Below are 18,031 nucleotides of genomic sequence, written 5' to 3'. Positions count from 1 at the left end.
CTGGAGAAAAGCAAATATTAGCATTCCCATTAATATTGCTTACATATGAAGATTTTTGTTAAATGAAATGCTGCACTATGTGCTGTTTGACAGGTAATGCTGGCATGTCTCAAAATACCAACAGCAGTAATTGAACCTACATTAATAAAGCCATTCAAGCACACGATTAAGTAATTAGGGCTGTGAGGCCATCCACATTAAGCCTGATTATAGAGCTTCAAAATTTAATGACCAATTAGCCTAATAATTGTTTTCAAAATCAGGTTGTTTTGGAAACTGCATTTACAACTGATTCTTTGCAGTAAAGAGATTACTTTTTGTTCAGAAGAAAAACATCCTAGCTGGCTATATTTAGACAAATAAGCACCAGCCCTTCAGGATGTCATTTTATTTTCCCCCCATCATTTATTTAAAAAGACACCTATGTGTATCTATTTCATAGTAAGCTACATTACACAGGCATTTTAGGAACAAAGATACAGACCTTCACGTCTAAAGAAACTTCAGAAAATAAAATTTAAAGCTTCTGGAGCCTCTTGCACACTAAGCAAAACGCCAATAATGCAGTCATTCTGGCTGGGGCTAACTTTCAAAGCCAGTTAACTGCACTTCAGCACACAATGATGAAATCTTGTATCATCTAAGCCACTCACAAGGTGGTACAAAAAAAAAAATTTGAATTATGCTTATTTACTTAAGTCAATAACTCAGACATAAGGCCCTTGTTCAAGCTCTCACAAGCCTGTAACCAGTGTACATTTGAAAATGAAGAAGACCCAGCTATCTTAATACAAAGATAAGCATTTTTGATCTAACAAGGGTGTATGGGGGATAACTTAACATTTGCCAAGCACTGAGCTTATATGTCAAACTACTTCTTGGCTTGTATAGATTCAAAGACATCATAAAAAAATCTAAGTGAGAAATCATACCTAACATCCCTAAAGAAACAGAGAAATTACAAAGTGATTGAACAGCAGATTCAAAAGCAGTAGAAGATATCTTTCTTTGCTGTCACTACTCTAGGAAACTTGGTACCAAAGACAGCAGGAAAGTTCAGTTTAGGACTGAAAACACCCAAGTTCCACAGCAGAACCACAGATTTAACAGCAACACCCAACTACAGCAATGAAGACAAACACTGAAGTCTTACAAATAACTTACATTCAGAGAATAGGTTCCTTTAGGAAGTAAGGGCCTGGGGGGCAGGGGATTATTCCCCAAATGCTACTGATGGGTTTCCTCCTTGGAACAGCTGTTCTGCACTGCCATGTACATACAAGAGCAGCACATGACACCAGGGCAGAGCAAATCCTGTGTTCTGCCAGCACTGGGAGCAGCTCATGTCCAGTACCACCTGAAGTGGGTATTTTTTCCCAGTAGAAACACAACATTTTGATGTTGTGATTGATTTAAAGGCTACAAGTATAAACTGGAATTAATTCATTACTAAGAGTCCAAACTACTCTGTCAGGAGAAGGCACACTTTATATCATTTGTATGTGCAGACACAATGACAATCAAAACACTCTTTCACAAAATACAATTCACTACAACTCTACTCAAAGGGTCCAAATTAATTTCCATCAAAAGCACTTTCTCTGAGATTTTTTTTTACAAAAAGCTTTTATAAAACCAGTTTTAGAGCTGATATTTGCTTTTGCCATGATGCCTCAAAAAATGTGTCTTGGCTACCCAGTTGTATCAATCATAGCAAACCATACTCACATCATTTTCTTCCATCCTACTATCATATTTGGACCCAGATATTTTTCTAGTAAAGAATATTTTTATTATGCATTTAAATAGTATTTAGTGCAACCAAGATGACATTTAGGTTCTTAAAGTTTTATCACAGTAGATGAGGAATGAAAATTATTGGAAATTCTCCTGCTTTTAAACACAGAAATAGCTGTCTCAACATAGCCCCAGTTTATTAAAACAAAACAAACCTGAAAAAAGCTAAAAAACCCCAAACCAACAAACCACAAACCCAAAGAATTTTTTAAAAACCCTGAGACTGATTGTTTTTCAAGCAAAGACCATGTCTGAAAAACATCAACCCCACTATAAGATTTCTGAAAATGCAAGGTATTAACAGGACAGAGCACTCTCTGGGCAACTTTAGGATAGCTGGTATTTCTAGTTCACTGCTGCACCTCTACTTTAGAAATCAGCATCAGTAGCCCAGAGAGAACAGATATTACATATCCTGGGTATATTCTTCAATTCCAACCTCATTATACCAACTACTGAAAAAATAGGAAAAGTATCTCACTTTCTGTGACTTGATTTGACAAGAGAAGACAAAGAGCTCCAAATGTGAAAAGAACTGGCATAAGACTAACAAGCATCAACAGTTAGAAATGAAAAGACTTGTACTTAGTCACAGATTAGTTTGACTTCTAAGTTTGTTTTTATTTTTATTTATTTGAACATTTAAACGTGAAGTTTTGACTCCAGGAGGGCTCTACCCATACAAATATCTTGCTCTAACCAAGCAAGTTAAAACAATGTTTTACAATTTTCTTATCCAAATTCCAAGGGCTTTTATGTTTTATGGACAAATTGGAAAAATAAATACTGTAAATGGAAAGAAGCAAGACAAAAATTAACAAGTCTAATAGTAACAACCTTAAACATACACAAAAACCAAAACCCCTGCAAACAAACAAAAAAGCCAAAACAAAACAAAAAAAAATCCACTGTGCTGCAGCATGAATAATAGTCAAGCCCATATATTAAGAAGATACAAAGCAGATGAAGCTCCCTAATGAATTTTCACATGGTTTAAAACACAAGGCTATTCTAATAACCTGTCTTACCGAAACCAGCCAAGTCCAATACTGCAACTGCTCGAGGCACAAGACTCACAGTTCAGTTTGCAGAAATTTAATTTGTGGGGCAGCTGCAGAATCCAGCACTACTAGTTTGGCAGATCTGAGACAACTTCTACAGTGCAGGAAAAGCCTGAACTGCTGCTTTTACTGACGCTGAGAAAATATCAGCTCTGACTAAATATGTACCCCACCCTCGTTAAAGGCAACAAACTGATTTGAGCTCAACTCTTGGCTTCCACTACACTTCTGCCTAAATAAACTTCAATTTGACACACTTAGTTGGTCACCAATGAAAAGCCTAAGGCTACAAGTTGCTGCAAGAGGCCATATTCCCTTGGACACATCTGTCCTATTTTCTAAACTGAAGAGGAGCTTCAGAAAGTATCTGATGCTCTAAACTATTCACAGGGCTACACAAACAGGCAACTGTAAATGCAGATTTCAGAAGCAGAGCTTTGCTAGGAAAGCATTCTATAAACAGTAGCATGCCACTGTTCTCAATTAAAGACACATTTTACTGTAAGTGAACAGTGACTTTTTTTTCCTTTTTAAAGAATCCTTGGAGAGGTACTCAATACAATTATGTAATGCTTACAACAGGCTACTTTTCCTGGCTAAACAAGGACATTCCCTCAGAAAAATAAAACCATGCATTTTAAATTAAGACAGTAGTGACAGAATAACAGAAATCAGCAGAATATATTTTTACCCTTGGAAAGCATTACCTTCTGCAGTTCCAGAAGAAGTAAGAAAAACTAAGAGACATTAAATAGAAGAAACATTTTCTTCTCATTCAAGATTTATTACAAATTTATCTTCATAACACACCAACAATTAAAAAAGAATGACCAGATCTTTTCTGTTGTTCTGCTGCTAGACTTTCTTCCTTCTGGCATGTCAACTGTATCTAGCTATGCTGAAATCAAGCCCTTAATTCTTTCTAGATAATTTTTAAACCAGAATTCTGCCACAGCTCTGGTCACATAATTTTTCCCTTCATGCACTTCCCCATGACTTTTTAAGCACTTCCTTTCTTTCACATTTGTTTTTAATTTTTCTCTTGCTTTTGCCTTTTATTCTAAACACTCAGCAGTCTCAATATATTGATTAGCAACAGACACACTGGGTCTACAGAGCCCTCCTACTCATTGCAGAGAGGGTGCACCAGCAAGCTCACTACACTGGGTTTCACAAGCAGACTTTTGGCATCTTCAGGGGTCTGCTCGGTGAAGGTACCATGGGATAAAGCCTGAGGGAACAGCTACACAAGAAAGTTAGTTAATATTCAAGGATCACCTCCTCCAAGATCATGAGCAATACATCCCAACAAAGAACTAGTCAGGCAAAAACACTGGGAGGCCTGCATGGATGTACAAGGAGCTCTTGGACAAACTCAAGCAAAAAAGAGGAAGCCTGCAGAGGGTGCAAAGCAAGGACTGGTAGCCATGGGGGAATACAAAAAAAATGTCCAAGCTGCCAGGGACTGGGTTAGGAAAGCTAAAGCCTCAAAGAATTAAAACTGGTCAGGGATGTCAAGGGTAACAAGAAAAGTTTCTATAGGTACGCCAGTGATAAAAGGAAGATAAGGGAAAATATGAGCCCTCTGTAGAAGAAAGAGGGAGACCTGGTTATTACCCCAAACAATGAGAAGGCTGAGGTACTCAGTGATGTTTTTCCCTCAGTCTTCAGTTACAAGTTCTCCATCTGAGTCCCAGAAGGTGAAGGAGGGGACTGGGAGAATGAAGAACTGAGGAACTTCCACCAAGGAAGATCAGGTTCAAGATCATCTCAGGAACCTGAAGGTGCACAAGTCCACAGGACCTGATGCAGTGCATCCTGAGGGAACTGGCAGAAGGAGGGGCTAAGCCACTATCCATTATATTTGGGAATTGTGGCAGTCCATTGAAGTTCCCACCAACCTGAAAAGGGAAAACAAACCCCTCATTTTCAAAAAGAGAAAAAGAGAAGTTTTCTCCTGGAAACTGTGAGAAGGCACATGGAAAATAAGGAGGTAATGTGTAAGAGCTAACACAACTTCACCAAGGTCAAACCACTCCTGGCAAATCTGTTGGCTTTTTACCATGGGGTTAAAGTGTTGGTGCATAACGGAAGAGCAACTGACCTCATGTACCTGGACTTATGCAAAACATTTGACACTATCTTTTTAAGCCCTTGTTTTTAAATCAGAGAGACACAGATTTGAGAGATGGCCACTCAGTGGATAAACAGCTGGCTAGATGGTTGCACTTAAACAGTTGTGGTCAACAGCTTGATGTCCACAGGGAGAGCAGTGACAACTGGAGCTCCTCAGGGGTCAATATTGGGTTCAGCATCCTGGTGGGTGACATGGACAGTGGGATGGAGAGCACCCTCAGCAAGTCTGCCCACTACACCAAGCTCTGTGGTGGGACTGACATGCTGGAGGGAAGGGACAGCAGCCACAGGGACCTTTATGTACTGAGAAGTGTATCCATGTGAACCTCATGAATTTCAACAAGGCCAAGAACAAGGTCCTGCACCTGGGGTGGCTGGGACAAACCTTGGTACCAATGCAGGGTTAGTAGACAATGGATTAAGAGCAGCTCTGAGGAGAAAGAGTCAGTGGTGTTGGTTGATGAGAAGCTCCACATGACCCAGGAACGTGCAGCCCAGAATGCCAAACACATCCTGAACTGCATCAAAAGCAGCATTGGTCAGCAGGGCAAGGGAGGGGATTCTGCTCCCCTGCTCTGGTGAGACACCATATGGAGTGCTGCATCCAGCCCTGGGGATCTCAAGATAAGAAGGACGTAGACCTGTAGCAGTGAGTCCAGTGGAGGGTAATGGAACTGATCAGAGAGACTGAGAATCTGTTCTATGAGAGAAGGCTGACAGAGCTGGGGCTGTTCAGTCTGGAGAAGAGAAGGCTCTTGGGAGACCTTACTGCAGCCTTCTGGTACCCAAGGAGGCTTGAAAGAGAGCTGGAGAGGGACTTCTTACAAAGCCAGGTAGTGACCTGATAAGCAGTAATGGTTTCAAACTGAAAGAAGGCAGGTAGCAGAAAGTCTTCACTATGAGAATGGTGAGGCACAGGAACAGGTTACCCTGAAGCTGTGGATGCCTCACCCCTGGAAGTGTTCAAGATCAGGCTGGATGGGCCTTTGAACAACCTGGTTTTGTGGAAGATGTCCCTGTCCATGGTAGGTCCCTTCCAACCTAAACCATTCTCTGATTCTATATTTGCACCTTTACCAATTCTTGCTGCTTCTCTTACCTGCACACCTGGTTGCCCAAAAAGGTGCAAAGGAACAACTTCAGCATTTAAATTCTATCAAAACTTATGAGAGTGTTGTACAGAGGGTTTCCAAGTTTATTTTCAAGGCAAGAAACTAATCTTGATCTACAAATCCAAAGTAATCATATAGATCTTTTGAGTAGCAAAAGTAAATAATAAAAGTTACAAAAAAGTGTACTGTTGGAAAGCTACAGTCCTACATTTTGAAGGGGTGCAAATCTGTTGCTGAAAATCGTAAAAAAGTCATCTTTGGGGAATGATTAAGAAAAATAAATTTTACACTACTTTATTGAATTTGCAGAAGCCTAGTTTGAATATTGGAGAAAGAACATACTGCTCCTGTGCTAAACACAGCTTTAGCATCTCTGATTTTCCCACATCAACCCAGTAAAATGTTTAGTGCTACCTACCTGAATCATCAGCTAATCTGCTGATTCTCTCCAACACAGCAATACAATCTCTCTCATCATCACTGACTTCCTTCAAAGTGTCCAGCAAACTTCGAGCCACCATTTGCCTAGTTTACAAGAAAGATTAAAAATAAGCATTATTTGTGTCCAGAAATACAGCTAAATCAAAAAGTTGTGAATCACAGAAGTTTCCTACACCAAATAGAATTTTGTATATATTCACTTAAAATTTAATTTATAAATTGTAGTAAGTTTAGTTAGCCCTGCTTTGGGAATTCTTACTTCTGATACCTGGCATAATCTTAAAGAATTGTAAGCTTTAAATATAACATTAAAAGTATCCCTTTCATTTACAAGGATAAGAGAAACCAGGCACCAAGAACAGAAATAATAATCATCTGCTAAGTGGGCAAACAGGAGCTGAATGTCAGGAAGTCAGAATCAGCCTTCCATCCATCCTCATCTATGAAGTTCTTAACTTGTTCCATACAAAGCAAAGTAACACTAGTATCATTAAAATGTTTTTAAACAGAACTCTGAATTTATTTCACAGAAGCATAAACACTCAAGCTAAAGATTTTCATACCAATGGTGCTACAGTTGACATTTAAACCAACAGTGGTTGACATTTAAAAGTCAAACTTCATTTGAATGCTATGGGTATATACTGTGAATGGTGGGTACATACTGTGAAAATAACACGTACTACCCAACCCATGTGTACCTGAGACATACATTAAGCAAAGTAGAAACATTAAGAAAATATGAAATAAGTCATAATCAACTCAGTTCTACTTCAAATGGACAAGAAAATTTTCTGTAGATTAATTTATGAGTGATGAGATATAGTCAGATTTGGGATTTTTGTCCCCCAAGGTTCTGTCATAGCCTGTGCTACAAAGTCATACCCATCAGGTACCTAGACAGCCCTGGATGCAGCTGGGAATGTGTGGCAATCAACCTTCTCCTCAAAAACACCCTGCAATGGCATAACTCTTTTCTTACCCTACTGGATAACATGGGTTAATGTCAGTTCAGAGCTAGCAGAATTATCCCTGGATAATGGAATGGGAATGGGGCAAGGAAGAGTGTCCAAGACACTGGTAGATCTAGTAATGCCCTGGAGCAACTCAACAAAACACTGAAGGAGCAAGTGTCAAGTGCCAGGTATTTCCAGAACTGAAGGACAGAAACACACCTAGGATGGAGTCTAGGTAGAAGCACTGTTGACAAACAGCAGTGCTGTAGACAAAGAGCAGAGGCATACCTAAACTTTATTGTGTTCACTACAAGCACTGAACATGAGCAGTGGTCAACAACTTACAAGAGAACAGATGGTTACATTCCCAGTGCACAAGGGAAGCTCAAGAACTTCACAATTCCATGGAATCAGAGAAAGGCAGGAAGTTTCCATGAATTCCCAAAGCTAAGCACACATTTTCTCCTACTGAAAATCAGTAATTTAAATATTGCACATTGGCCAGTTGCAGAACTATTTTAAATTAAACTGTTTTGACATACAGATGTATAAAATCTTCTTAACAAACTGAAGAAACCATTTGCCTTTAATTAATTTCTTCTCCCTCACTCTTTTCAACTCAACAGAAGTACATCTCTCAGCAGAGATCCTGATATGCAGATAAAATTCAGCCATAAAAACCCTAACGGAGGGAAACAGACTGCATGACACACTAACCTAGAAGCAGAGTTGACTTGGTCTTTTTAAAGGGCTGGACACCTCTGAAAAGAGAAGAGGAACAGATGAAGCAATTTCATAAACCAGCCTGTGTGGACACGTGTCTCCTACATATTTAATGTAGTCTTGCAAAGTGAGAGACAAGTCAACTAACCCACTGAGTCTCAGCAAGTGAGGAACCACAGTGAACAGCACTACTGCCAAGATGTGCTTTGGTCTGCAGAGAAAAAGCAGCAATAATTCCTCATATGAAATGAAGGATCTGTGTTCAGGAACTGCCTCACTATTCAAATAGATTTATTGGTGAGTGCTCTACACTTCCAAGCCTTCTTAATGAGGAATGGAAGCAAGTTCAAGGCAATAAAGATTAAAAAACCCACAAGTGATTTTAACACAAAAAAAACCAAAAAGAGACAAAGGCTAAGCTCCAAACTGCACCAGCAACTAGCAATTGGTTTTTAAAGCAAGTAGCAAAAAGGAATCATCATCCTTGTATGTATATACACACACCAGTGCTACCAGACACAAGAAGATTCTGTGTTCCAGCAGAACAGTAGATGTTCTGCTCAACATCTACTCTTGCTGCAATGTGATGGTGGATTATTAAGGCATATCCTAGAGATGCTTCTCAAATCTGAACTAAAAGCTGCCTCTTCAATAGTCACACCACAGCCAGACTCTCACTTGCCTTATTTTGCAGACAAAAAATTTTTTGTAATATTTGTTAGGTTCCCCTCCATTCTCATAGGCAACATCTGTGGTGCTCATGAGCAACACCTAAACCAGTAAAAATGTAAAACATAACATACCAAAAGTTGTCACAAAGCAAAACCTTCCACCACTTGGGAAGCTGTTAAAGGATCCCCTGCTTCTCTCTCACTTTCAGTTAACCCTATGAGAAATCTTACATATTTAAACAAAGAAGACATTGCTATTTCCAAGCCTTATCTCCTCAAATTTTTTAGGACACAGACACTGATTCATTTCCATCTCAGAACAAATGGCTGAAAAATCATGAGCACTCAAGGAATCCACTTAAAGGAGACTAGACTTTTGCAGCAGTTGTTAAAAATCCCTTCACTTTAATCATTCAATACAATCACAGACTGCAAATATGCTGCATAGGTAGGCGATTAACCAGACAGAAAAGGATAATAAAACCAAATGCAAAGAGAAATAATACCTAAAATGAAACTTAAAGATTAAAACCTCCCATACTAAAAGCAAATTCATTCAATTAAAGGGGGAAAAACATCTGACCCTAATTTACCCAGATTCAATGATTATGTTTCAAGAATTTGGAATGTGTAATATGAAGCTCCCACAGAAATGCAGGTTCAAGGTCACAGAAACAACTGAAACATTATTAACTCAATCACAGCATTTTAAAACTTTTAAACTACTCATTAGTAATTGGATGTGCTGATACCATACTAAGACATAGGAATAAACAAATGTAATTGAATTAATCTTTTTCATGTTAAATGCTCCAGTTCCTCTGCTTAGCAGAAATCCCTCCTATTATTCTGAGACTGACTAATGCTGAATCATCATAAACTGACTGCAGTAGTCACTATCATTTATTGTGATCTAAGTGCTACTCAGTTATACCACTAATAATTATAATTTGCTATTTCCTGTATTTTCTAATGCTACATAACAATAGGCCTACAAAGAAAGCTAGGATTAAAAAACATGTTTGTACCAGCAAAAATAATCCAAACAAGCAAACACAGGGGAAAAAAAATCAGGAAAAACTAGTTACTCCAACCACCTTTCCCTGTAGGAAAGCACAGGATGCATAAAGCTGGACAGAGCAATTAAAAGGATTCCCAGTTTATGCATGCCCATATCCAATGCAATCCATACTGAGAAATCACCATTTTTTCTTAGGCGGGCAAGTAAGATATTAGGAACAGCACTGTTGGTTAAAATTCAAGATACACAACTTGAGTTTCTGAAGATACACAACTTGAGTTTTTGAGTTTGTTCTCCTTCCTACTGGCTTTTATTATATAATTGTCACCTGGAGACCTGAAAGCTCCTCTTCCCTCCCTCCCCATGAAAAGTCAAAACATGCAAAAACTCTCTCCTGGTAGCATAAGTGTCCATTTCATCTCAAATTGTAAAATACAGCAATTTTGGATTTTAGGAAAAAACAAAATTTGAAAATTATGCATATTTCAGAAGTTATATGTGCATACAGGTTTATGCAGGTTATAACAAGAGAAACCATTCTGCAATTTTCAGCTTTGAGTCAATGGTATGTTCACACACGTAGTGAGCAATTTTAAGTACAGTTCACGTGACTTAAGTTAAGAACAGGGCTAAATCCTTTCCAAACCCAAGCCATGAACAACAAAACAGAGGCTATCCTATTGGGTGGTTGATCACAGACTTTGCTTCTGCACATTACTGTATTAAGAATTCAGCATTAAAGCAAACACACTTCATTAAAAGCTTACTTGAAGCCCAAACTAAACCATGTTCAAATAAAATACCAGCAAATCTCAATGTTAACATATTTTATACATTTCTGTGATCATGTTACCATTTACAGTTCCAATTAAAATAAACTATGGGCTTGAATTTCTCCATTTGAGTGCAGAGCGTCTGAGTGCAAGAGGATGGGGTGGGATGTGTGTCTGTCTGAAGTATGCTGAAATACTTGTGCTTTTAAATGAAACAACCATCTCAGTGGCATCTCATTACAGAAATAAAAAGGGGAAAATGCAGAACACAGTATTAACTGGGCAAGTTCACTTTCAATAACCAGAAGCAGCAATACTCAAGCTGTAAACTACAGAGGAGCTTGATTCTGAAATAAAGTTCTTGGATTTCTCCTGGCAATCTCTTGGCTGTTCATTATGCTCTCCTGACCATTCATGAAGTATTTTCTTAAACTTACTTTCACACAGAGTTATGGATGGAGTTTACTATCACCTTACAGTCCTGTGCCAACAGGAATGTTAGCATCTGCAAAAGAACCTAAATTATGTCTCCAATTAAGGAAGAAGTTCAAGAAGTCCTTTGCTACAGTTGCTTAAAAGGTGAACTAATGTTTTTGTGTTATCATTAATATTTTGCTCCTTTTAAATAGGAGGTACATGAGCAAACAGAAGGAGGGGTGGAAACTGAAGTTTCATAAAGGTGTTGGGTTTTTTGAAATTATTTGTATTCCATGCAAATTAGCTTCAGTCAGATCTGAATCAGATGAATAGTTTGCATACCATTAGCCAGACAGACATTTAAAAAGCATACCTGTTAAATATGTTCTCACTTGCAGCGTACTTGTCCAATCTTCCCAAAGGCGTCAACATCTCATCTTGTGAGACAAAGTCCAGGGCTGAAGGTATAATAATCACATCAGACTCTGAGCTGTAGTCATCCACACCAACTATCAGAGACATCAGAAATATTCCTTATAATCACAGTAGTTTGACACTAAAATGATGTCTGTTTTTGGTCTGAAATACAGAAATCTAGGCAAGGTCCCATTGACAACATATTTAGTAACTGCATCACATTGTTCCCACCAGCTTCCCCAGCCCCCATGAAGTCTTTTCTATAAGTGTGACTGATGATGTATAAATGAATATTGAGTCATTTTCTCTAAGTTCCCAAGTAAGATTCATCACTAAACTTCCTGAGTATTTTTATACCTTGTATTTTTCTCAAGCAAATTACTTTTATCCAATTGTAAAGTCAGCTTTTTTTTGAAGACACAAACTCAAAACATAGCTGCAGGTAGCCCAAAGTTTACACAACATGATCTAACAGACCAAAAAGACTTTGTTCCAAAACAGAAAAATCTAAACTAAGCATGTCAAAAAAAATCAGAGCATGTTGCTAGATCTGGCTACCAAATAAAATGGGCACAAGTCACTTCAATTACTGCATAATTATTAACCAGCAAATCATCAGGGAACTTCATATACAACATTTATCAACATAGAACCAAAGAAGTGGAAGGAAGTCCAATCCTGTTCTGCAGAGCTGCTTGAGAATGAAGATTTGAATTACCACCTTTTTAGTTTCTGTATGCCTTCAAAACTGCTCTAAAACTCGGGCTCATAGCAAACACACACTTCTGGCTGCAAATGAGATCACCTGTTGGAAAGGTCACCTCCATAAGTGCTGAAAATACAACACAACACTACACTACCCCTACTCTTCAGTCTCCCTGCAATGCCTTTTCATAACTTGCAAATAGAGAAGAACAGAAAACAGACCTAGAAGTCCAACAACAACTTTTTTTAAATGAACTCTACAAAAGGAAGAAAAAAACATTATTGTCCTCTACCTTCCACAAATTTATGCTGTGCTATATAAATTGCTTACCAAATAGTGTGTCATTATTTTCGACATTCAGAATACATAAACAGCTACCACTGCCCGAACATCTTCCTTACTGCACTTCAAATGTCAAAAGACAAACACTGAGCTCTGGGACAGTTATATTTTTAGACATAAACTAAGGTAATGGCACCCTTTTAAAAACTAAGTAATTATCCCATTTTCTGTATAGGGAATCTATGGACATCAACTGATCCCGTCCTTGCACAAAAGACCAGACTTTGCAGTTGCTGATAGGACATGAAATTCTTGCCAGAAATCAAAAGAAAAAGTGATGGGGAAAGAGCAAGAGAGTAAGAACAATCTAAGAGATGGGAGAAAGGAAGAAAGTGTACTAGGAGCCAAAGGAAATGGAAGAGCAATCTGAGAAGGGGAATTAGTGGTGTTAGATATTTGTAAGGTAGAGGATAGAATAACAAACTGCAGGGGGAGGAAGGGAAGGCTGAAAAGAAAGATCAGCTGCAAAAAGCTATTGCAACACAAAGGGAAAGTGTTTAGCAACTCCAGGTTTACATAACTGTTTGAACTTGTGTTTGGTTTGGGTTTGTGGGTTTGTTTGGGTTTAATTTTTGTTGTTTAGTTTGGGCTTTTTGCAAGAATCTGTTTTATTTTCGCAGGAAGTGGGAGGCGAGTAAAAATGAACTCATAGTGCAAGCTAGGACTTTATGCCAGGTTAAGTTAACAAGGAACAGGCTCCATCCTTTCACAGGCTCATAGGCCTTTAATTCAACCTACAAATCCAACTGAAAGCAGGGATTTTTCTGTGTTTTTAGTTCTGCCATCTCACACCTAGACTATTTCAGTGGAAGAGATCTTCAACTATCATCCAGCCTGACTGCCCAACCACCTCAGGGCTGACCAAAAATTAAATCACTTCCTTCTCTACTTCCCATTCTCAGGAATCTACAGAAAGTGATGAAGTCACCCCTCAGCCTCTTTCTCTCCAAACCAGACAGTGAAATTACTTCTATGACAGGGTCCTATTTTTCTATTTCAGTGTCTGTTAATCATATTGTAAATTTAAAAACATAAAGAAACTATGTCAAAATAACAACATAAAATAACTATACTGCTGACAATAGTTACTCAGCTATCAAACTCACGAATACAAAAAAATAAAATGCTGACCATTACACGCACCACCAATTTTACTCACTCAATTTCCCTGTTCTAAACCTCAGTCTTGTTCTATGTTCCTCCTTGTACCCTCTACATTTATTTTTCTACAATTTTTGTCTTATGAAACCAGTTAAGTCAATCCAACTTCTAAATCAACTCTATATCAGATGTAAATACCAATGATAAAAAATAGAAACATCTGCTTACAATTTATCTGTTTGATGTCTCCTACTAGTTCATACTGTGAATGGTGTGAATTTTGCTTTGCTGAGTTTATGAATTGTAAAATTAGGCTTAGCACTACATTGAGCTTGATGTGCCTCTGCTACCAAACAACATTTATTATTTAAATAATTCCAGCATCTCAGCTCATAGTCACAGAAGAGATCATTCCAATGACAGCATCTTGATTAACACAACTATAATACAGGGAAGAAAAGCGTGGTAAAAATAAATCAATCAGCACATGAAGTATTACAGTTCTAGTAAAGTGCTGTTACAGTTACATTACATACTTATTTTCATTTCACAAAATCTGTGCAAGCCAAAAGATACAGTCCATTCTAACAAAGAACTCCCATTCCAACAAAGCCCCTCATGTGGATGCTGGTCTTGAGTTACCACAAACATCAATCACCAACACCTGACCACTCCTCACCTAAAATGCATGAAGGACATATTTTGCATTATTCAATTAACCAAGTCACTGTGCTTTTCCCTCCACATTACACCAAAACAGTGACCAAAAAGGCTGTTAACTGAATATTGCCTCTTCAGCCCTACTCTGCTTTCCACCCAGCTTTGAGCACTTGACTAAGTACTACAGGACCTCCTGTGAATTTTACCAATGCAAGGCACACCCCTAGACAACACAAGTGTACTGATTTTGGCTGAGGCAGCAATAAAGTTCTGCACAGTACCTTATATGGGGATACTTTGCACATTTCCAACCTATTCACTGGGAGGACATCATGAGGAATAGAAAAGGTCCTGACAGTGTTTAAGCCCTGTCTTCAACAGTAACTAGCACATCAGTGATTAATCAACACTAGTTTCAGCACAAATCCAAAACATTGTCCCAGATAAGGTATTATAGAGAAATTTAACTCTATGCTGGTCAAAACCATAAAAATTTTGCCTAATTCAAATGCAGAACACACAAATTTCTTCCCACTTCAGAGTGAGGAGCAGGTAACAGGGTCATGTACTACTTATCTACTGCAGAAAAACGGTGGGTAAATTTTCTTATTTTTCTCCACTTTTTCAAACAGGTACAAGTCTGGACCAAATCCACAGAAAGCATATATGCTACAAGACACCACTGAAAACTATTGCTAGTGCAGAGCCTTTACTACCTTCTAATCTGGTCTTACGTGCTCACATGTAAGCATGCAAAAGTAGAGCTAGAGAAAACAGGAGTTTCCATCAGAACACGCTATCCCAGGAGTTCAAAGACACAAGTGGTGTCAATTGCACAACGATGTCAAAAGCAACCACAGTGCTTCTATTTCCATACATTCAAGTACCAATGCAGAGCAAAATAAATACACTCATAGTTTATCTAGACAAAGTTTGCAAGTTTCTCTTCAAAACTCTACACAATGACTGCCAAACACAAGGAAGCACCATATAACAACACAGGCACTGCCTTTTGCCTCCATGTCTGACTGCCATTAACTTCTGTGGGATCACAGAAGCCAAGTAACTTCTCCTCTGTGCACCGTCATATTCCTATCAAAACATTTGAGTGTTTTTTTGTAGAAGCAGCTCAAGCTTGTCTATCTATCTTGCATCTGGTCCATACTGTACTGTGTGAAAATATATATTAACATTCCCTGCTTTAAGCTCTCCTGTTTCCCTTAAGCTCCCCTAGTTTCATGGCAAGGACACAATAACGTGACAGAGTTATTAACTAATGTGAACTATACAGCAATCTTGCTGAGGCACACTACATTTAGGGGTGCTTAGTCAACCACTGCCAAGCTTGGCTGAGCATACAACAACAAAACAGAGGGCCATTTAAAACTCAGTCCCCTATAAAACCACAGCCTCTAGGCCAATTTTCAAGGGAGTTGGTTTTTCTACTACATATATTCCCTGATAGTATCTTTCACAAAGGTCTCTCATGCTGAATCTTTTACAGAGAGGTGCACAAAATCACATTTGGAAAACATAACTACTGTTTTTTCTTATTTAATAATGCAGGAACAATTCTCTGCCACAGACTGCTCAGTAATGAGGCCTATATGTATTCTTCTTGTTCTTCTGTATTTCCTATGAGCCCTATAGCAGAAATATATTCTTCTTTGTTTTGGCATAGAAACTCAGTGACAAGAAGTCTATTTAAAAAAAATAAGCAACTTTCAATTCTGAAAGCTGAAAAACAAACAGCTTTAAGGATTCAAGATTTCCAGCTAATATTAACAGTTCTCTCATTTTATCTTCTGTATCCCCAAAGAGTTCTCATGATCTATTGCAAAAACTATGTGGTAGACATATCTACTAAAATGGACAAACTTTTATTCAATTTTAGTATAAGCTACTTATTATGCTCTACATCAACTGTTACCATATAGACATTCAGGATAATACAGCACTTATGTGCAGAAAGAACTGAGTTCTGTTCTGCTGTTCAGGCAAGTAATTTTTCTGCTTAACTGTAAAGCAAGAACTGTAATCTTATGAGCCCAGACATTTGATACCATGACCACAAAATAACAGCAGCAGGTTTTATTCTAAATTACTGCCTTCCATGCTACAAGAGAATAAATCCACCTTAGGTTCAGACTTCTGCAGAACACAAGTAGTATTCTCAGCCTTTCAATATTGTAAACACATTCATTTCTATGTAACTTTCTATAAGAAACATAATTTTGTATCTGATGTGCTGCAAAGAGAAATTCAGCTCAGCATGAGCACTAATGCTTAAGCATCTGCATTTGCTCACAGCTGAACTCACTACTCTTAACTCTTTCCTAGGGCACAAGGAAAGAGTGCTCTGAGCAAAGAGTGCTCTAACTGTTCTAAGGTCCCAGCTCTGGTTCTGTGATGACAGCACAGACCCATCAGTGATATTATTTCAGATTAATTTGCTGCCACATATTTATTGCACTGCTTCAGTAACATTAACCAACAGCTATTGCAATTGCAATCACACCAATTTTACAAAATGTGCTTGTCATGCTGAATTCTACCATGCTGCCTGCCCCATCCAGGCATCACTCACTGGTCATCACAGAACCCACCATCACAAAGCAGGAGCTGTTTTTCCCATGAGACACTTAAAACCTACTTTCTCTGTTTTCCTCCTGCTGTAGTCTGAGACTGAAAATGCAACTGAGAAGCCACAAGATGTATGATTCTACTAGGCAAATATCATCACTGGAAGTGATAATGTTAGATTCCAGCCTACCTACCATATTAGCAGAAATAAGAACCACTGTTCTTCTCCTTCTGTGTTTCTCCCCTAAATTAGCCCGTCAAACCATGGAGCACTATCAGACTTGAGCCTCTTATCAATGTCAAGTTACCACATCTGCATGCACAGACTTTGTTGTCTGAACTCCAAGTTTAGCAGGACTGGGTTTGGGGGCTGGGCAGAAGGAATAGAGAGGAAGGAGCAAGGAAGAAGGTAAGAAAGCTGGAAATGCAAAGCAGCTCTGATGCAATTACCACATTAGCTCCTATGCAGCACTTTGATAGCAGAGTTTGCTAACAGCTAGAAGCACAGACACAGCAAAGGCCTTCACAAAAAGATAGCTATCAAGCTGCCACAGGAGCAGCATTTCTCATCAAGCATCAGAAGAAACAAGGGGCAATACAAAATTCTTTATGCAAGGAGAAAAGGTGGAGCTACACCAAGTTTGCTTCTTTCAGGCATGTGGAAGCAGCATTGAAAATCCTGATTTGCTGGGAACAAAAGGAATAGTTCTCTCTCATATTGCTCGAATGCACCTTCTACAGACTAACAGTTTGACCTGCAACAAATGCTGCTCCAGAGGAAACTGAAACAAAGAGAAGGACATCCAAGCTACCAGTTAAAGCAACCAACAGTTTATATTCTGTCTGCCTATTTCCTGTAGGGAGCATGTCACGCCCATCACCAAGGCACTCAAGTTCCCTGCTATTTAAATCCCTGTCTTCTACCCCTTCCAAACAACTGCATGCACTTAAGAATTGTGGAATGAGGTTGGAATGAAGAAAAAGCCAGCCACTGCAAGCAGGAAGCTCCTCTAAGGTACTTTTTTCTCCTCTACAAGGTCATTGCTGTGAAAGAAGGGTATCCCTTTTCTCTCAGCAGAGCACTGCTGTACATGGGATTTTTAACTGACCTCAT

At 38.6% G+C, this 18,031-nt stretch overlaps 1 protein-coding gene across 7 annotated transcripts in view; it reads right to left on the bottom strand.

Moving 5' to 3' along the window:
* The window catches only part of PPP4R1 (protein phosphatase 4 regulatory subunit 1), a 62,995-nt gene that overhangs the window by 36,443 nt on the left and 8,521 nt on the right, over positions 1 to 18,031 (bottom strand). For 2 of the 7 annotated variants that reach the window (XM_058825173.1, XM_058825184.1), the window contains exons 2-4: positions 11,482 to 11,617; positions 8,221 to 8,264; positions 6,525 to 6,631 (exon numbers count right to left, since the gene is read on the bottom strand). The exons of 1 other annotated variant lie outside the window; for it this stretch is intronic. In XM_058825173.1, the coding sequence (XP_058681156.1) occupies positions 6,525 to 6,627 (103 nt within the window). In that variant the 5' untranslated portion in view covers positions 6,628 to 6,631; positions 8,221 to 8,264; positions 11,482 to 11,617. Of the gene's footprint in view, positions 1 to 6,524; positions 6,632 to 8,220; positions 8,265 to 11,481; positions 11,618 to 18,031 lie in introns of those variants that run through there. 4 more of the 7 variants (XM_058825148.1, XM_058825156.1, XM_058825165.1 and 1 more) reach the window with 3 other exon arrangements.

Source organism: Ammospiza caudacuta, chromosome 1, assembly GCF_027887145.1.
Source record: "Ammospiza caudacuta isolate bAmmCau1 chromosome 1, bAmmCau1.pri, whole genome shotgun sequence".
NCBI classification, from domain to species: Eukaryota; Metazoa; Chordata; class Aves; order Passeriformes; family Passerellidae; genus Ammospiza; species Ammospiza caudacuta.
Note: the sequence above shows the minus strand (reverse complement) of the source record. Positions and strands in the feature narration are given on the sequence as shown.